Source organism: Bubalus bubalis, chromosome 8 (assembly GCF_019923935.1).
Source record: "Bubalus bubalis isolate 160015118507 breed Murrah chromosome 8, NDDB_SH_1, whole genome shotgun sequence".
Taxonomy (NCBI): Eukaryota; Metazoa; Chordata; class Mammalia; order Artiodactyla; family Bovidae; genus Bubalus; species Bubalus bubalis.
In genome coordinates this window covers 102827999-102849234 of record NC_059164.1, presented here as the reverse complement: position 1 = coordinate 102849234, position 21236 = coordinate 102827999, and the positions used below count along the sequence as shown (strand labels likewise).

Genomic DNA, 21236 nt, shown 5'->3' with positions numbered 1-21236 from the left:
TAAGCACGGGAGTCTTGAAACGTTACTTTCCCTCTGATATTTATTAACCTTCCTTGGTCTTCCTCAGACGCTTGACCTATGCTCTCTGGATTCCTCTAGCTTTGAACACAGCTTTAAAAACCCTCCCGGTTTCAGCATTTTTATCAGCTACCACTTCTCTTGAGCTTTCGCTTTCTTGAAGCATTTTTTAAATGTAAACGCTATTCTTTTGTAACAGTCCATCTCTTTTGAAAACTCAAAATCACTGGGGAGCTCAGTTTTGAGTTGAACTGATCTAAACCCTGTAAGAGACCCAATCATGTCTCTGTTAGATGTGACGTGTGGTCCTTGCATCTTAGAAGGATTCCCCCTCCATCCATACGCAGAAAGAAAATTACATACCATTCTGTTGGTAAAGTTACTGAACTTCTCAACCAACACCTGCTCAATCATGTCTGGCTCAGAGATAACAATAAACATCAGACGACCAAGATAGTACCTGGGAGGAATAAGAGAATTACTTTAAAATGTTTACCTTAAAATTACTTTAAAATGATAAATGTTGTATTTATCTGCTCTCTTCTCCTTTCCATAAAGAATTCACAGTGGCTTAGAAGCAGGGATCAAGGATAAATAGGGAGTAACGGTGTGGAGAAGATGAGGAAATACATGTGCTAAGCATGAGGAACAGCAGAGCTCTGATGACCTAACACCAAACTTCATTCCACAAACATTTATGGAATCCCACCTGGTACCAGTCCCTGGAGACTCTGGGATGAATAAGAGACAGTGTTTAGCCCCAGGAAACTCACCCCCTTGATGGGAAAGACAGATCTGTAAGTTTAAACACAATAATAAAGAATTTATAGGATCCAGTAGTAAGGAAAATGGTACAGGTCAGTGTTGTCCCTATTTTCCAAAATTGGGGAGACAAACATTCTAGCAAGAGAAGATCAGTGACTTGTATATACTGATCCTTGGGCAAAAGCCTAAAGTGTATTAACAAACCTCTATGAGAGTCCAGGGACGATGAAACCTGCTGGGAAAGACTGAACAACTGGGTGCTATATACCTACATGTGAAGGCGCTTAAGGGATGCTACAACACTGACGAAGAAACAGAGGGACTCCCCTAGTGGCCTAGTGGTTACGGCTTAGCCTTCCAATGCAGGGGATATGAGTTCAATCCCTTGTTGGGGAGGCTAAGATCACACAAGCCTTGGGGCCAAAAACCCAAAACATCAAGCAGAAGCAATATTGTAACAAATTCAATAAAGATTTTGAAAATGATCCACATCAAAAAAATCTTAAAAAAAAAAAAAGAAATGGAGGAAAGTCTCAGGCAGTCAGCAGTGATGAATGCCAACGGGAAGCTGTTTAAGGACATACTGTTGTTTATTTATTAAATAGATCTTGCTATTTATTGAAGTTCAGAGGGGCATAAAAGCATGCAAGGCCCCGTCATGGCCTTGGGTCTCAGAACCTGGTAGCAGTGGCGGTTAAGTAATCACCATGCACTGTGACATCTGGCAAGTTTGGGTGACATTGGGCACAGCCCACTGAAAGCCTGGAGAAGACGGAATGAAGCCTTCCTAGAGGTGGTACTTCCTAAAGTGAGTTTCAAAGGAAGGGCAAGAATTAGTCCAGATAGGTGGGTGGCAAAGGGGAGTGAGGGTATGGCAAGCAGAGGAATCAGTTCGACAATTGCCCAGGGACAAGCATGCCTGGAGGAGCTATGAGCACTTGGCTAGCAACTGTATAAAGCCAACCAGAGAGATGACAAGTAGCCCCACTGCATAATGCCATGTTTTCAGTGTATAGGATTATTCTTCAGGATGTTATTTGATCACTGGCACATCCAGTTCAGAGCAGTAAAGAGCAGAGCAGTTCAAGTCACATGGCATGAAAGCAGCAAAGTTTGCTCTGATTTCTTAGTTACTTAGAGCTTTTCATAAGCTAAAAGTGTCCTGAATGTTTTAACTCTTCCCCTTCTTACTAACTAGGGAAAAAATAATATTTGTCTGGCACATGTCAGGCACTCAGAAATATTCATCTGAGTGATCATATTTCCCAAACTGTTAGAGAAATCTTTGGGACACAGGAATTCAACAGATGTGGTAGAAGAAAAAATATTCACTAGTTTTTTTTTATTATTATTATTGATTTTAGCCAAGAAGTCCAGAAATAACCCAATAAAACCAGGAACCAATGCTTTTATAAACTTTATGAGGCATGTCATAGAATTTTTTTGAGAATCTGGTAAAAACTGTGGACATTTCCCTAAGACATTTCCCATTCACAGCATTTTAAAATGAAATTTGAGGGATTCTTTGACACCTGAAATGAAAAAAGCCAATCTAGGAAGGTTACATATTATATGATTTCATTTGTATGTTTTTGAAACAGCAGTGAGATTAGTTGTTTCTAAAGGAAAAGAGATGAGTAGATTCTAAACTCTAGGGATGTGGGGGGTGTGATGGGGTTGTGTGACTGTAAAAGGCAGCACAGGAGAGTCTTGTGGTGACCGGTTTTGTATCTTAATGTACAGTAGTGATTACACAAACCTACACATCTGATAAAACTTCAGAGGATTCTACATACACACACACACACGCGCGTGAAGGCTTGAAAGTCTGATAAAATTTGAGTAAGTGTTATGGATCATGCTGTATGTGCTCAGTTGCTTCAGTCGTGTCCGACTCTGCGATCCTATGGACTGTAGCCTGCTAGCCTCCCTCGTCCTTGGGATTCTCCAGGCAAGGATACTGGAGTGGGTTACCATGCCCTCCTCCAGGGAATCTTCCCGACCCAGGGATTGAACCTGTGTCTCTTGCATTGCAGGCTGATTCTTTACCCACTGAGCCACCTGGGAAGCCCATTATGGAGTGTATCAATGTTAATTTCCTGGTTTTGATAATGTACTGTAGTTATGCAAGGGGTAACCATTGGAGGAAACAGGGTCAAGGGTATACAGGATCTTTTTGTACATTTCTTTTTGCAACTTCCTGTAAATCTATAATTATCTCAAAAAAAATTCAAATGTTCAAAAGTCATTTGGGCACTTAAACTATAGCCACAGCTCTGCTCCTCCGCAGAGCAGATCTAGTAGGCTGGGAGGCGCCCAGAAATCTACATCTGAACAGGCTCTCTGGATTCTGATGTAAAAGACTACTCCCACAATTCAAGAAATGCTATTCTAGGACAATGGTTTCAGCCTCAAGGACTGGTCAAAGCACTGGCCAAGCATTCAAAAAGTAGTGATGCCTGACCTCTTGACCAGCATCTCTGGGATGGGACCCAGTCCCTTCTAACTTTAATAAGCTCTCCAGTAACCAGTACTGACAATTGATTGACAGTAACCAGATTGGGGGACCCACAAACCCCATGTTAAAAACCCTGCTTTAGATTTAACTAAAGCTCACGCTGTGATTCTCATTTCCCTAAACACTTAGTTCTAAAAGGAAAGCATTTACATTGAGATGCACACCTATTTTGGTAACGATTCATTTGTATTGATTTAGTTATTACCAAAATAATTTTACATCAGTCAGTTCAGTTGCTCAGTCATGTCTGACTGCCACCCCATGGACTGCAGCATGCCAGGCTTCCCTGTCCATCACCAACTCCAGGAGCCTACTCAAACTCATGTCCATATAATCTGGATTTTCAAAGAAAAAAAACCCAAAATAATACTTCTACATTCAAATGAAAGTTGTCCTTCCAAGGGAGCACCTTGGGAGCCTTTGAGCTTTTTTCTAGTAATGTTGCTAATGCTAAAAACAATTTTGTCACCATTTCTTTAGAATTGCTTCAGAGCTGGTTTATGAACCTCGTGAGAAAACTGGCCCCATTTTACATGTAAATTGTGTAATCTTATGGATTTATATTTATACTAACACTCATCTGTAGCTTGAGGAGCTCCTGGAAAGATCTTGATCAGAGAAACATTTAAGGGAAGCTTGTTTTTCCTTTTGGATGTCTGGATGGCTGACCTGTTTTTGTCTGCCCAGCCCTCCTTGAGGAAGCACCCTCCCCCATTCCACCAGTTCTGGAGGAGCTGTTGATGACAGAACCTGCCCTTCTGGTCACGGGGGTGGACTCACCATCAGGCATGGCTGATTATGGTATCTCATCTCCTTGACAACAGTGACTGGTCCACAGGGTGGGTGCATGACTGAGTCAGGACCAGTCAGAATCCTTCACTGGGTGTATGTGTAAGTGTATACTTGGAGGCTGCTTGAGGAAAGCTCTGCTTTTCTCCTGAACGTGTTTAACTAGGAATATATGAACCCAGAACAGTCAGTGGCCATCTTTGTACCACATGCTGGCACAAACTCCAGGTCAAGGTATGCTTCCTGCAGTGTTCCTTGCATCTTTCAAGCTTAAATTAGCTTGCACTTTTAAGTGTGTTTGAGCTGGGTTTCTATCATTTGTAATCCAGAAGTCCTAAATATTGCAAGGTATTCCTTTTCCTTTTCAACCTTGTGAATACCTAATGCCATTCTGCCTCTCAAAACATACTTCCCCAAGAGGCTCTGATCTCGGAGGCTTCCCTGGTGGTCCAGCAGTTAAGAATCTGCCTTCCGATGCAGGGGACATACATTTGATCCTTGGTAAGGAAACTAAGATCCCACATACTTTGGGGCAACTAAGCCCATGAACTGGAACTACTGAGCCCCCATGCTCTGGTCTGCATGCCTCAGTGAAGATCCTGCATGTCACAACTGCTGCTGCTGCTGCTGCTGCTAAGTCGCTTCAGTCGTGTCCGACTCTGTGCGACCCCACAGATGGCAGCCCACCAGGCTCCCCCATCCCTGGGATTCTCCAGGCAAGAACACTGGAGTGGGTTGCCATTTCCTTCTCCAATGCATGAAAGTGAAAAGTGAAAGTGAAGTCGCTCAGTCATGTCCGACTCTTCACGACCCCATGGGCTGCAGCCTACCAGGCTCCTCCGTCCATAGGATTCTCCAGGCAAGAGTACTGGAGTGGGGTGCCATTGCCACAACTAAGACCCAACAAAGACCAATAGATAAATAAATAAATAAAAGAGGGTCTGATTACAGTTTTGTACACTGGTATGAATGTATGGCCACATGTTACTGCCTCCTGAGGTGGGGTGAAAGTCATATCTGACTCTCCGTGACCTCTTGGACTATAGCCCACCAGGCTCCTCTGTCCATGGGATTCTCCAGGCAAGAATACTGGAGTGGGTAACCAGTCCCTTCTCCAGGGATCTTCCCAATCTAGGGATCGAACCTGGGTGTCCTGCATTGCAGGCAGATTCTTTACCATCTGAGCCACCAAGAAGCCCTGAGGGGGTGGAATACTGCAAAGCCGCGTGCCCTAGGGCCATGAGTCAGGATCCAGGATCACCCAGCACCGCTGCTTACGCATACAAGTCTTATAGGTGGACTCCGGAAATTCTGCATTTCAGCTTCCTTGCCCCTGAAACGTGGGAGTAAAACCACACAATCTCAGCAGTTTACTCTGCTTTAAATCCTGTAGTTCTTATGAGTTAAAAAGGAAGTTAAATAATGGTCTTTGAATTTTAAGTCTACTTTCTATAGGGCATAGAGATCAAACCAGTCAGTCCTAAAGGAAATCAACCCTGAATATTCATTGGAAGGACTGATGCTGAGGCTGACGCTCCAATCCTTTGGCCACCTGATGTGAAGAGCCAACTCATTGGAAAAGATCCTGATGCTAGGAAGCATTGAAGGCAGGAGGAGAAGGGGATGACAGAGGATGAGATGGTTGGATGGCATCACTGATTCAATGGAAATTAGTTTGAGCAAACTCCAGCAGATGGTAAAAGACAGGGAAGCCTGACATGCTAAAGTTCATGAGGCTGTGAAGGGTCAGACATGACCTAGCAATTGAACAACTGTAGGGCTTGAAAACGCATCCTGTTAACAGTGGAATCAGTGAAGTATTTGAATGACTTGAAGACCCTTCTCAGAATCTTTGATAAGCACAATTGTTAGTGTTTATTGAGTGCTTACTACTACCAGCCATGTTCTGAGTACACTGCCTGTAGGATTTAATTTAATCCTCATAGGAAATGGACGGGGTAGTTACTATACCCACTTGTCAGAATAGAAAACTGACAAGAGATGTTAAGTTAAGAGATGTTAGCGATGTTAAGTAATTGCCCAAGATAGGGATTTGATTCCAATCTGACGGCTGCCAGAGCCGTCATGACGATGATGACGACGATGATGATGTCAAGATGATGGCCATGACCTTGCCATCGTCTATACCAGTGACACTCCTTCCCCAGGCCGAGCAGGTGTGTGAACAGCCAGTCTTCTAGCTGTGCAGACTGTGTCTTTTAAAGGTGGAAAGTCAGAGCAGCTTCTTGTTTAATGGCCCAGAAACAACCCTCCACCCCAGCCCAATTACGAAGGTAACTTCTTGCTCCCTTCTAATTGAAATGTATGGATCATCACTTGAGGGGGCAAAAAATTCTTAGCCAGTTACTCATTTATACTTATTTAGGCACATAAGAATGTTCTTGCTCAACTCTGAAGCACCTGGTGGAGAAGAAAATTTAGGCAAATCAGTGAAGTATTGTGCAGACAAAAATAATACTTGTTTGACTTGTTTAATTAGTTGTTTTCTTATTTTTTTTAAAAAAAACTGACCAGTTGGTTCAATAAAATAGTTCACAATTGCCTTCTGGGAATAGAGGCCTGGTGGAGTGCTGCTTTTAGCCTGTGGGCTGCCTGGGTCTGTTCTAGAAGGCCTGCCCCTGCTAGGGTGGCTGAGCTATAAAGGGTGGTTGATCTGGAGGTACCTACAATCATCAGTATGAAAAGATGTCTAAGTCAACAGCTAAATGGAAAAGCACATTGGGAAATAGTACATACAGTTGTGGAAATAAATAATAGTCCATTTGATGGTTAGCTCGTTCAACAAGCACATATTGAGCACAAACTGTCCGGCACTAGGCTCACGTATGTTAACAGTATTCCTGGAAAAACTCTGGAGGAAGATGTATTAGCTAACGGTGCATATCATGGGGACTTCTACTTTTCACATTGTGTATCTTTAATAGGGGCTTCTCAGGTGGTGCAGTGATAAAGAATCTGCCGGCCAATGCAAGAAACACAGGATCAGTCCCTGAGTCAGGAAGATCCCCTGGAGGAGGGCATGCCAACCCACTCCAGTTTTCTCAGCTGGAGGATCCCATGGACAGAGGAGCCTGGTGGGCTACAGTCCGTGGGGTCACAAAAAGAGTCTGACATGACTTAGCGACTGAATAACAAACAAATCTCTTTAATGTTCCACTAGTTTACAGTGAGTGCTTTTGTAATAAGAAAAAAAAAAGAGGTTTGTCTTGTCAAGAGCTGAGGTGGGTGTCGGCCGTGGCGCAGCTGCCAGAACTCAGGTTCAAGGCCGTGTCCTTGTGATTTAACAGCTGTGTCACCTTGAGCAAACCACAACCTCCCTGAGCCAATTTCCTGGATAAAGAGGCTGTTATGGGGGTCAGATGAGAAACAAGAGAATGCTTTGTCTGTAGTAAGGTTTTAGGCAAATGCTGCCCATGATAACCTCCCAATCAGGCGTGGAGGCCCCTGCTCATGGGGGTGGGTTGGGTGCCTGCTGGTGTCACTTTGTAGGCAGTGAAGAAGCTGGGTGAGAAACGGGTCAGGTGACATGCCACTCCCTTCCCTCGCTTTAGCACAAAGAACCTGAATGCGCTTCCGGAGACTTCAGGTTTCCAGGTAGAGACTGAAGAACTGATGGGGGCCTCTTTTGTTGGTGTTCAGTCGCTCAGTCGTGTCCACCTCTCTGTGACCCCATGGACAGCAGCCTGCCCGGCTTCCCTGTCCTTCACCATCTCCCTGAGTTTGCTCAAACTCATGTCCCCTTGAATCAGTGATGCCATCCAACCGTCTCATCCTCTGTCATCCCCTCTCCTCAGGCCCTCAATCTTTCCCAGCATCAGGGTCTTTTCCAAAGATGCAGGCCTCTAGCATCTGACGACTGCTAAACAGTGAGCATCAGATGACTCCTTGCCTCGGTGTCAGGGCCACGTCCCAGCAGGTTGAGGAGGCTAATAGGGTAACTGTCATCCTGGCCTTCAGTCTGACCTCTGACCCGGACTATGGATGAGAAGGTGGTGTGCAGCTCAGTGGGGAAGGGTGGGCGTTGAGTGCTGGAGATCCCACGTGAGTGATCAGTCTCTAAAATGTTCCAAGGGAGCTAAGTAGCCATCCAAGGCTGGGAGAGGGCCCTGGGCGGGCTGGGCGGCCCACAGTCCTGCAGAGAAACTATGGGCTCACAGTCCTGCGGCTCCTTCCCAGCTTGGCTCAGGGGAGCATCCTGCCCTTTCTCATTAGCAACCTGAATCTGTCATTAGAACAAGGCAGGCTTGAGTTAGCAGAAAGGCGGAGCCCACTCAAGTTGCTGGGGACGCTTTTCTTGAGGAGCCAGTGATAGACATAGGTCCCTGGAGTTGGGAGCTGCTTTCTTCTGGCTACTTCCTACTGCTCAGATCAGGGTATGCGTTACCTGCCCAGGGAAACCTCGGGGTGCTGGTGCCCAGGGGTGGATCCTGACCTCACAGAGCCCCTCGGAGCCACAAGGACTGAGTCAGCCTTTTCCCTCTCTGCGATACTTGGAGCCGGATCGGCTCTCCTCTCCTGCCCTCAGATGCTGGTGGACTCTCTGGCTCTTCGCTTCCCAGCTGGACATTGGACCTTGCACTCAGATGTATGCCTCCACCCCTCTGACTTGTCTTCCTGACCAGCTGCTTATCTGCACATGGGCCCTGATTCTGTTTATCCACCAGGGCTTTGTAAAATGCAAGTCTGGGGATTTGCCTGGTGGTCCAGGGGTTAAGACTGCGTTTCCACTGCAGGGGACTTGGGTTCGATCCCCGGTCAGGGAACTTAAAATGCTGTGTGCCTCTTGCAGTCAAAAAAAAAAAAAAAGCCAATCTGATTGTAGCTCCTTCAGTGGTTTGTCTCCACGAAAGACTTTGGGATTCCTGAGCACATTGTGCAAACGTCCTTCACAGCCTGGCCCCTGCCTTGCTTCTGGCCTCATCCCTCCCTATTGCCCACCACTCAAGAGCCAGCACCAATGATCAACCTTTCTTCCTGATACGCTCCATCACCTCTCACATCCACGGGGGCCTTTGCACATGCCGGTCCCCTGCCTCCCGGGATCAATCTTCTCTTTCTATCTTGCCAGGTTAACTTCTAGCAGTACTCCACTAACTGTAGCTCTTTTCTTGGCTACATTTTTACTTGGTTGTGAGTGGTTTAAATGCAAGGATCTGGTCTTTTTCTAACATTGAGGTCTAACATTTGTATTACAGGGTTGAATGTATTATAGGAGTTCTGTAATGTTAGTGGAGCAGGCTATATGTAGGCCCAACCTCTTAAGCCCCCAAGCCCAGGCCCATCTCTCTCACTAGGACACTGAAGTAGCTCCCTATACGGATTGCTGGTCCCAGACCAACAGCCCCATCAAGGCCAAGTCTACCTTTGTGAAACAGAAACTGACCATGCTATCCCACTACCAGCAAACCTCTTATGACTTTCTAATGTTTGAAGCAAAAAAGTCCAAGCTTCTTAACTGCAATGAGGAACCCTGTAGGAACTCTCTCCTTGTCCCACTCCTCTTCCACCTAGGAGAGTAAAAAAGCTGGCTTCAAACTCAGCATTAAAAAAATGAAGATCATGGCATCCTGTCCCTTCACTTCATGGCAAACAGAAGGGGAAAAAGTGGAAACAGTGACAAATTTTATTTTCTTGGGCTCAAAAATCACTGTGGACGGTGACTGAAGCCATGAAATTAATAGACGCTTGCTCTTTGGGAGGAAAGCTATGACAAACTTAGACAGTGTATTAAAAGGCAGAGACATCACTTTGCCGACAAAGGTCTATCTAGTCAAAGCTATGGTTTTTCCAGTAGTCATGTATGGATGTGAGAGTTGGACCATAAAGAAAGCTGAGCACCAAAGAATTGATTTTCAAACTGTGGTGCTAGAGAAGACTCTTGAGAGCCCCTTGAACAGCAAAGAGATCAAACCAGTCAATCCTAAAGGAAATCAACCCTGAATATTCATTGGAAGGACTCATGCTGAAGCTGAAACCCCAATACTTTGGCCACCTGATTCAAAGAGCTGACATTGGAAAAGACCCTGATGCTGGGAAAGATAGAGGGCAGAAGGAGAAGGGGACGGCAGAGGACGAGATGGTTGGATGGCATTATTGACTCAATGGACATGAGTTTGAGCAAACTCCAGGAGATAGTGAAGGACAGGAAAGCCTGGCGTTCTGAGGTCCACGGGGTCGCAAAGAGTGGGACACAACTGAGTGACTGAACAGCAACAACAACACATGTTCTAACAACTAAGACAACATTTGAAAAAAGAATGCACATATTGCCCTGAAAGTAGTTCTCATCATGACCCACAGATGTCGCTGTGTTCACCATGAACATTGAAGATATCCCAGGAAGCCCCTGTGAATTATCTATGGCACCTTTGGGTGCCTTAGCGCACAGTTTGGGAACTGTAACCATACATTGCTGCTATGAAACTGTTATTTGCGGTTCCCTTTTTTGCACTGCTTCTCTATGTTTCCGTTCCTTTGCACATGATTGGTGCTCTGAAGCCCTGATCTGCATCTTATCTGAAAAACCTTTCTGACAGTCAGGTCAACTGTCGCTTCTTCTGTGGAGTCTTCTCGGACCCTTCATTTTCCATAGTTTCCATGTCATCTTGTCCATTCATCTATTGATTTGCATCTCACTGTTTTATTTCTTGGGCTTCCTTGACAGTCTCCTCACTACTCTGTGAGTTCTTTGAGGACAAAGCTCTGTCTTGTTTGTCTTTCATCCCCGAGAAGCTGGCAGAGCACCTCGTACCAACAGGTAACTGGGAAGACGATTCTGTGGCTGCCTTTCTAGTTCTAAGAAATCACTTCTTATTCTCCCGGGTTCTCAGTTCCTGCTACTGGCAGATTGAAGCCAAACTTGAACCTCATTTCTCTTTATTGGCCTTTATCTTGTGTTCTTGAAGTCACTGGTCCCCATCCCTCTGAAATGTGTGGCTAACTTTGTCTTTCTCTTCTACTGCTTGGCAGGGGCATCACCTTTGTGTCCACCCTACTGGCTTCTTCACCTGAGCGCTAATCTTTGTGGTCATCCCATGTCTGGCTGTGTGTGGGGTCACCATGGTGAGCCAGGCTCCTGTTGCAAGCCAACGGCTCTGACAGAGATCTCGTTTGCATCAGGGATTTCCTGATGTGTTGGCACTGAGATCTTGCTCCAGCAGAGAGTGCGGTCAGCAGAGAGCCTTCCGCATCCCTTCAGGGTCACCTAACAGCAACTGGCCGCCCTTTCTGTATCTCCATCTCTAGCCATCAGCTACCCCTCCTCCCACCATCCCACCCTAAGGTCCTTCTCTGACTGTTCTCACTGGGTAGACTATTGTTCTTTTCTCCTCCTCATCTCCCCATTATTCCAGACTGTACTTGACTACTGCCTCCTCCTGGAAGCCTTCTCTGCTTTCACTGGCCCGTGATTCTACCCAATTCCTGGCTTCAGGTTGTCTGTTCAATGTGGCATATTCAGTCCCTCGTTACCCAGCATTCTTGCATGACTTAGCCCAGGTCTGTGTTTCTCTTCTAAATTAGGTGCCAGATTTTCTTCAGGAAAAGAGATATGAGTGATACTTTTGTGAGAAGAGTGGAGCAGTTTCTCCCACCACCATCAGCCCAGGGATAGACACTCCACGGAAACCAAATTATCTGTTGAGTGGATGATGTCTGGGGTGGGGCCAAGAGGGAGCTAGTTCTTCAGATGTGGGGGTACCGTCTTGTCAGTCTTAGACACATAGACACAGACTGAAGTGAGTGTGGGAAAGCTCAGAAAGAGGGGAGGAACGGAGAGCCCTCCCCAAATGAGTGAGGATCTGATGGTAGAGAGGGCATTGCATTTGGAATTAGAACTGGGTGACATGGGGCCAGGTCCTTGAGTCTTGGGGGTCACAGTCTATTCACCTGGCAGAGATATCGGGTGGAAAAGCAGGTCTCATTACTCTTCGTTAGGGACCTTCTACCGCTGTGAACATGCTTGCGTGGTCCCTGTGTGGGTTTCTAAGTAGTGAGAACAGGGGCTTAATAAGGAATCGGATCTGAGTTCACATAAGTGGGCCTGGAAGACAAAGGGCCCTTCTAGTTCTTGGTGAATTGTGGCTGCGTCAAGCTCTAGTCAAGCTTTCTCCCAAACAGAGCTGTGGCTAAAGGAGGGAATTGGGCAGCAATGGGGGAAAATTATCTGAAGCAAACCTATAATGATAAACCTCTCTACTCTATTGGATACACCCGCCCATTTAATTTATTCAGTTAATAAAACTTATTCCCCAGAGGGGGACAGGCAGAGGTAAGCTACAAACCAATCTGCCCGTGTGAGCATGAATATATATGTATATCTCATAACAATAAAAAAAGAGTAATTAAGAGATGTATTGAAGTGTACAGAAATCCTGAAGGACACTGAAGTTTCCAATTCGAGTTACTGTCCTTGGTGCAAATTTAATTCACTAGGGAACAGATAAATAAAAAGGAAGAAAAAACAAATTCAGAACAGATGTTAGGCAAGCAATTTTTTTCACAGTAAGAATCATAAACATGAAGAAGAGCCTATAAGGCAAAGTTGTTGATGCAAACAGCGTCAAGCTACTAAATAAATAGTTAGATGGCACCGCAGGGACAAAGAAACATTAAAATAGTCATTTGGCTGTCCCAGAATATTTGCGCCCACACGGTTATGCCCAAGTGTGTAGATTTGCAAGCATCAAAAGGAAGTGTGTGTGTGTGTGTGCGCGTGCGGGCATATGCCTACTATTACATAGAATATGTGCAGGACATATATTTGTGTGATAGTATGTAGCAAAATCTCCTCTCCCTCAATGATGTGTGAACTCAGAATATGAATTGAGGGGCTTGGCAAGAGCTAGAATGAGCCCTGAAAAGACATTGTGGCCTGGAACTCCATGCCACCCGAGGAATGTGCTGTCTTGGGCTAGGTATTATTAGAAAGCCCAGATGTGGAACTGTCAAGAAAGGAGAATTTAATGGCCAAAGAATTTTAGACACAGCTGGGGAAAAATAAGAGGTGGGGCAGTGAGGGGATGGAAATTAAAGCACAGATCATAGTATTTCAGGAACAGAAGGAAGCTTGACAATGATCATTCTAGCCAAACACCCCCATTTCATAGCTAGGAAAACAGAGGTTGCAAGAGGTGAGATGATTGGGTGGGCAGCATTTGAACACAGGCCATCGCCCTGGAGCAGCCCCTGTGCAGCAGGAGGCATGAGAGGCCAGAGAATATCCACATGCAGAACTGGGGAAATTCACCCCAGAGTTAGCTAGGGCTCCTGCAGTGGGCACCCCTCTGGGATGGCAGGTGGCTGCAAGAGGACATTTGAAAGCCCACCCTGAGGGGCTGAGGCATCATGGTCAGGATCCCTACTCCCTGTGGGGGTGGGGGCTGTGCTGGTGGAGACCACTGATAGTTCCTTTGGTTTCACATCAGCCTGGGAGGCAGACAGGTGCTCGGGTATCTGTTAAAAGTGAGGATGATGGTGAAGTCACTCATTCTAGTCCCACAGCTGGGAAGGGCTGAGCTCAGACCAGACCCAGCTCTGCTTCCCAATCCAGTGCTCTTTCTGTCACCTTAGGCAGACCCCTAAGAGTAGGGCTAGAGAAAAGGTTTCCCTGGGGAGAGAAACCAATGATCTGAGAGCAGAGCCCAGCCCAGTGGAGTGCATCATAAGAGTCTGTCCTTCACCTTATCATATGGGTCCCAAGATGGTCTGATGTGGGATTAAATCAATTCTGTATTTTATGGGCTAATTCCTGGATGGATGGCTCATAAGTCACAGATGGGGAAAGATTACAGATGCTGCCACCCAAACGCTTGACTTTAGGATGAAGGACTTCCCCCAAGTCCTTTCATTATGTTCCAGGGAAATAATACTAATTACCAAAATCACCAAAACCTAAGACCTTCCAGTTTGAGGTTTTCTTGGGGACAAATTTGTCCTGAAAGGCGCATATTCAGTGGAGATTCCTTTGGTTATTCAGCAAATAGTTCCCGAGCACTTTTTGTGCAGTCTAGGCCCTGGGAGTATCCAAGCAAACAAGAGACAGAGTTCCTGTCCTCATGAACTTTATACTCCAGCAGGACAGTAAACAATGGCATGCCCTGCTGTTAGGGCCATCATCCTAAGGCAGGAGTGCGCGGAGTGTCCAAGGAGCAACCAAGGGGACAGGGGAACGGAAATGGCTTTGGATTAACAAGGGCTTCCCAGGTGGCTCAGTGGTAAAGAATCTGCCTGCCAATGCAGGAGACAGAGGTTCAATCCCTGGGTCGGGAAGATCCCCTGGAAGAGGAAATGGCAACCCACTCCACTGTTCTTGCCTGGAGAATTCCATGGACAGAGGAGCCTGGCAGGCTACAGTCCATAGGGTTGCAAAGAGTTGGACATGACTGAGCACTCATGTGCATAACAAGGAGAACCTGCCCTCCCCTGTGCTTACCTCTTACTAACCACATGTCATTCTTGTCTTAAAGTCACTGATGTTTCCAAATATTGGACTGGCCAAAAAGTCCATCAAGTCCAAAACAGACTTTTTGGTCACCCCAATAAATTGAAGCTAATGCAATTAGGTCAGGTAAACTTGAAGTGTTCTTGGGATAGTCACATGAGATACTGTATTGAAAGGCCAAGACCCAGACAGAGGACTGGAAAATGGTCATGGATTAATAACATTTTACTACATGTGGCCCCAGGGAACAAAGATCTCTCTTTCCTACGGTCTTAAAAGCAGGCCATACAGCCCATAGAATGCATGCACAGGCCCAGAAAGGGCCCAAAAAAGGATATCCACTGCAGCCTTGTTAGCTGGAGGCCACTGGGTATCCCCCTCTGGGAGAATGGATGGGAAAGCCGGGCGGGGTCGCACTGCAGAATGACAGGCAGCAGTTGGAGGTAACAGACTTGATGGGTGCACAGCGTCATGATGGAGCTTCAAAGTGTAGTGTGAAGTAAAGAAACTAAAGGATAAATGAGTGATATGACACAACCATTGGCATGAGCTGAAGCGTCCCTTGGACAGAAAGTAGATCAAACCAGACTATCCCAAAGGAAATCAACCCTGGAAATTCCTTGAAAGGACTGATGCTGAAGCTCCAATACTTTGGCCACCTGATGCAAAAGGTCAACTCATTGGAAAAGACCCTATTGCTGGGAAAGATTGAGGGCAGGAGGAGAAGCAGATGACAGAGGATGAGATGGTTGGCTGGCATCACTGACTCAATGGACATGAGTTTGAGCAAGTTCTGGGAGATGGTGAAGGACAGGGAAGCCTGGTGTGCTGCAGTCTATGGGGTTGCAAAGAGTCGGACATGACTGAGTGACTGAATAACAACAAAGAAAACACACGTGAACAATACCCAGTTTGCAAGAACTTGCAACACCCACCCCTCTCCCAAAACACACATTAAGCACAATGGAATGGTTGTCTTTTGGGAACAGGAAGGGACCAGAGAGAAAGGTGTGGGAATAAAAGGGAATCAAACATGCAAAATATGAGGCTGTGTCCCCAGTTCTCCATAGCGCCACAGAATAAACACACTCCCACCCACACAACCTCCAAAGGGAGGTGATTAATAATCACTGGCGGTAACGCTGATAATTTACAATGGTGAAGTAAACTCTTCTTATCAATGCCTGTTTTTCATGTGGAATTCTTTAGAAGTAAAATGCTGCTGCTTATTAGATCAGCATTTCCTTTCAGTGCCTGTTCTCCATATTCTAGTCCCAAGAGACATTCCAGAAAGGGGGGGAAAAAAAAAGTTCTGTGGTCAAATAAACACTGCATACTAAATTTCCCTCTTGGAGATGTTCCAAGCACATTATTAAGTGAACAGTTCTGAGAGACCTGTGTTCCATGGATTAATCCAGTGTTTCCAGCCACTGACCGAGGGGAACTCCCCACTTTAGTTCCATGTAACAATTATTTTTGTCAATGGAAATGGTCCAGAGGCTGCACTGTGGGAAATGCCACTGGAGGATAAGAGGCGGGTGATTCCAGATTCCAAGTGTAGCCTGCGGCTCCCCCACCCCCTGCTCTATCCCAGCGTGGCCCGGCAATCCTTCCAGGGCTCTGTTCCCAAGCCACCTTGGACCCAAAGTCTCAGTCATAGTTACAACTGATGGTGGCGAGGATGGTGCTGTCTTCCCCTCTGCTGTGTTCCATCTCCTCATTATGTAGGGAATGATCGTTTTCTCTCTAGAAGTCAAAGCCAACATCAGTGATTAATGTTGCCTAGTCCCTTATTCCTTGTAACTAACTAGTAGTTCAATTCTGCTGTCCTTTATGAAAGTCGACCTGTCTTTTCCTCATGTTTCTGTTGTTCCAAATCACTGTTATCACTCACCTGGGTTGTTAGGATGGTTGTCTGCTTGTCTTTTATAAATTCCATCCTCCCTCTTCATCCCTGCTGGCTCAGATGATAAAGAATCTGCCTGCAAGGCAGGAGACCCAGGTTTGATCCCTGGGTTGGAAAGATCCCCTGGAGGAGGGCATGGCAACCCACTCCAGTATTCTTGCCTGGAGAATCCCATGGACAGAGGAGCCTGGTGGGCCACAGCCCATGGGGTCGCAAAGGGTTGGACACGACTGAGCAACTCACACACACACACACACACACACATACACACACACCCTTCATTCCTCACCTTGCCCTTCTCCATTCTGTGCATCTGTACAATAACCTACTTCAAATAGCCCACTTTTTTAGCACCATTCCTTAGATCCATCTCCCCCCCTGCCACTGCAGAGAGGTTGTCCTCTCCAGTGTCCAAACCATCACGTTTTCTTAGCACACCTTTGTCCTCTATAGTCTCCCTTTCAACATCTCAGCTAAAACCTCTAAACTTCCTTCCAAGCCTATGTGCCTGAGCCCACAAGCCACCTGTCAGCTCTCCCTTACCTGGGTAGCTACAGAGCTAGCTAAACTCTCAATGAAAGCACACGCTGTGCTCTGGGGAGGACCCAGGGGAGTTCAGTGCGTCTCCTCCAGCAAACGGCCACAAAGCTGGAACACAGGCCTCGAAAAATAGCTAAAAGACTGTGTGAAAGAAGCACAGAGGGGGAAAACTCAGAGGCTACAAATGACAGGGACCCGATCTTGACAAATTGCTGCAGGTAGGAAACCTGGAGATGGAAGGTTCTGGGGAGAGAAGAGTAGGCCTTGGGAACGAGAAAGAGTTCCAGACAGAGAAGGTTATGTTTAAATGAGACCCAAAGGCCACAGTGACCTGGTGGGAAAGAGGAAACTTGGAGGGGGCTGAAAGCAGAACTGAAGAGCAAACACATAAATTGTAAAAGGCTTGGCAGAGAGGAGTGAGATAAGGCGAGAAGGGGCTCTGGGTAAGGACTACTGGGAATTTATTAAAACGAACTGAATTTATGGTGCAGTACAAGCATCTGTTGATAACGGGGCGAGTCTGGTAAAGAATGTGCTCACTGGCTTGTAGTCAACAGGAAGCCGGGGCAAGATGACAAGGTCCGGGCATTCCGATCAGAAATGTGTCATTCAGGCTGGCCAGCAAGGTTCCGGAGCACAGGGAGGGGCTTACATTTCTTCTGGAGGTCACTTTTGAGGTTAGAAGCAAGAAGTGACAGCCACTCAGTCACGGTCAAAAGGAAAAATACAGCATCGCATCTCCAAATGCAGCTGCTCCAGAAAACAGTAGAGCAGTCCTGCAAAAATTAAACATAGCGCTTCTGGAGGCTCAGCGGTCAAGAATCCACCTGACAATGCAGGAGACACGAGTTCAATCCTTGATTCAGGAATATCCCACATGCCACGGACCAACTAAACCCATGCACCACAACTACAGAGCCTGTGCTCTAGAGCCCGGAGAATCGCAATTAATGAGCCCACGTACTGCAAATACTGAAGCCCAAATACCCTAGAGCCTGTGCTTTGCAACAAGAGAAGATCCAGCAATGAGAAGCCCGTGCATCGCAACTAGAGAGTAGCATCCGCCACTAGAGAAAAAAAGCCCTCGCAGGAACAGAGACCCAGCACAGCCAAAAAATAAAGTAATCAATTAATAAAAAAAGTATTAAGCCTAGAATTAACATAGGATCCCAGCAATTCCATTTATGGATATAGATCTTTTAAAAAAAATGGATAGGAGGTATTGAAGAGAGATTTGTGCACTGGTGTTCATAGCAGCGTTGTTCACAATAGCTCAAGGGTGGAAGACACCCAAGTGTCCATCAATGAACAGATGGACAGATGAATGGATAAACAGAATGTAGTAAATAAAAAATAGATTTTTATTCAACCCTAGAAGGGAAGAAAATTCTGATACATGCTCCATGGATGAGCCCTGAGGACATTATGCCGAGTGAAATAAGCCAGTCACAAAAGGACAAGTACCGTATGATTCCACTCATATCAAGTACCTAGACTAGTCAAGTTCATAGAGACAGGAAGTAGAATGGTGGCTTCTCAGGGCTAGGGGAAGGGAGAATGGAGAGTTATTGTTTAATGGGTAGAGAGTTTCCATTTTTCAAGATGAAAAAGAGTTCTGGAGAAGAATGGTGGTCATGGTTGCACAATGTGAATGCACTTCATGCCACTGAACTCTACACTTAAAACTGGCTCGGATGGGGTCATCTCGGTGGTCCAGTGGTTAAGAATCTGCCTGCCAGTGCAGGGGACCAGAGTTCAATCCTCGATCCAGGAAAATCCCACATGCCACGGGGCAACTGTTGACCCTGTGCTCTAGAGCCTATGTGCCACAACTGCCGAACCCACGTGCTAGAGCCTGTGCAGGAGAACCCAACCTCTAGCAGAGAAGTCTAAGGTTTGGGGGCATCAGTTAAGAATCTTTGGGCCGGAGTCTTTTGCAAAGATCCAAGGGCCGTGTCACTCGTAAGATACAACCTGTGGTCCAGCAGTGAGAAGAAGAGAGCTTGAGGAGTTACAGACAACTTTCAAGGACAAATGGAAGGTCCACTCAAGAACTGCCTCTCTGGTGGGTCCTATGACCCAGGTACTGCATTCACAACAGAGAACATGGAGTGGAACAAACTAGAGAGGGCTTGGAGTCCCTTCTCCCGGAGGTCCTGCTTTGAAGGGCCGTGGTCTCGATTAATACCAGGACGCCCATTTCCCCTGTAGCCTGAGTAGCATCAAGAGGTGTTGGTGGATGTTGTACCACAACAGACCACACTTCCCACGTCCACCTAGCATGTGGTGACAGGCCATCCACCAGCCGTGTGTTCAGAGCAAAGATTAGTGAGCTCTTCTCTAAGCAGAGGCAAAAATAGAATCATCTGCTCACAGTGCCTCCTTGGTGGTTAATGTGGGGAGTGTGGTAAACATGTCAGAGAGTCAGGCCTTTAAAAACAGGCCAATAAACTGAGAGCCTCACCCAGAGTGGAAAAGTTGATATAGTGGGCTGCAGAATTCTTGCATCTTGGGGGTGAGATGGGGGAGAAGTTGTTAGGAACATGATCTTGAGATGTGAAAAATGATCAAGGGACTTATTTGAGTAGTTAAGTTTCTATGATCTGCCCCAGGCCTGCAGGCATCATAAAACCTGGCAGTGCCTTGCTGGGAATTACTTCGTGTCCACAGCTGCAGAAATGTTACACAGAAGACCGACCAGGAAGAATGGGAATGTATAGTAAACAATCCAAACTCTGAAAGATTTAAGGGTCCTGAGGAAGAAAGGAGAACATGTTCCATTTTAAAGATAAACTTTGATTACTCAAACCAGTAGAATTTCAAATGTGTGCAGTATCTGACTTTTTTTGGTTGACAACTTACACTGTGGATCTAGAGTTAATTTGGTTTTGCATTGCCTTTTGCCCTCTGTGAGGAACACACTTTAAAACTGTTTTTGTTTTTTTTTTTAATCATTCAATGGTTCTGAGAACTTATTTGAGAGAAGTTTTTCTGCTTACAAAATAGTGATCAAAGAGGAACTTGAAGCTCCATGGGAACTAGGAAATTAGTTGCTTCTTTGAATTTAGCCACCTGATGCAAAGAACTGACTCATTGGAAAAGACCCTGATGCTGGGAAAGATTGAAGGCAGGAGGAGAAGGGGACGACAGGGGATGAGATGGTTGGATGGCATCACCAACTCTATGGACATGAGTTTGAGTGTGGGAGTTAAGCTGTGGGAGTTGGTGATGGACAGGGAAGCCTGGCGTGCTGCAGTCCATGGGGTCGCAAAGAGTCGGACATGACCAAGTGATTGAACTTGAACTTAGCAAAGATGTTTTTTAAATTATGAAATCAAAGAGGGTTTGTCATTCTTCTCTTTGAATAGAATAGGGAAGCTATTTGCATTCTCAGTTAATTAGGGTTAAGAGCCATGAGAACTGGGTGAGTGTGTGCCATTTGGGGAATTATCTACGCAAAAGAGTTGTTGACAGAAGACACATGCCTAGTGCCGTGTGTTCTCTGGACCTGCTTCCAGATGGGAGAATGTTTTGGCAAATGCCACAGTGATTCATAACTATGTTACATAACTGTATTTTGCATTTAGGGTTGAACAACTTGGATTTGTTGCAGGTACAATACAATTAAGTATGGAATTTATTATTCAAAAATATTAGCTGGAAACAGCTCTTATGTGATTTTCATTTATTTGAAGATGTTCTATTGTTCGGGAACGCATCTTTGCAGGACTGTCATTTGAGGAATAAAGAAGTTACTGATGCCGTATTTGATTGTCACCGATGGAGCAGAAGCCCCTTTCCATCTTGAACCTGGTGTATTGGTGGATTTTTGGAAACACACATCAAGGAATGCCAAGCTGAAGGTCCGTGGCTGACTTCCCAGAGGGATGTTCATCTCCCACCCGCAGTCCGGCTGCCCCCAGAGGTGACGTGATGGCCGGCATCCTCCGCCTCACTCTGTCCCAGCCAGGATGGACCTTTTGTTGCCAGCTGGTCACAGGGGTTGGGTCTGGTTGCTGAGTCCCAAGCCTCACATCGTGCTGTCAGTCTCAGGACTGAGAATCTGCACAAGATTTATTCCCTGGGCCCCTCCCCATGAGGCCCTGCTTGGACTCCTGCCAGGCTCTTCTCAGGGCCAAGAATATCCCCTTTTTCCTATTTTGCTTTTAGTCACTCAGTCATGTCCAAATCTACTGCAACCCCATGGACTGTAGCCCTCCAGGCTCCTCTGACCATGA

The 21236-nt window shown here is 46.0% G+C and overlaps 1 protein-coding gene and 1 long non-coding RNA gene across 7 annotated transcripts in view; one reads left to right on the top strand and one right to left on the bottom strand.

Annotated features, from left to right (window-relative positions):
- Positions 1–21236, bottom strand: part of TBXAS1 (thromboxane A synthase 1) — a 173922-nt gene that overhangs the window by 93987 nt on the left and 58699 nt on the right. For all 4 annotated transcript variants that reach the window (XM_006078778.4, XM_006078775.4, XM_006078777.4 and 1 more), the window contains exon 4: positions 382–478. In XM_006078778.4, coding sequence (XP_006078840.3) covers positions 382–478 — 97 coding nt within the window. The remainder of the gene's footprint in view (positions 1–381; positions 479–21236) is intronic.
- The window catches only part of LOC123334815, a 111526-nt gene that overhangs the window by 87319 nt on the left and 2971 nt on the right, over positions 1–21236 (top strand). For 2 of the 3 annotated variants that reach the window (XR_006552966.2, XR_006552965.2), the window contains exon 3: positions 20694–20861. This is a non-coding gene — a long non-coding RNA (uncharacterized LOC123334815). The remainder of the gene's footprint in view (positions 1–20693; positions 20862–21236) is intronic. The other variant, XR_006552967.2, reaches the window with a different exon arrangement.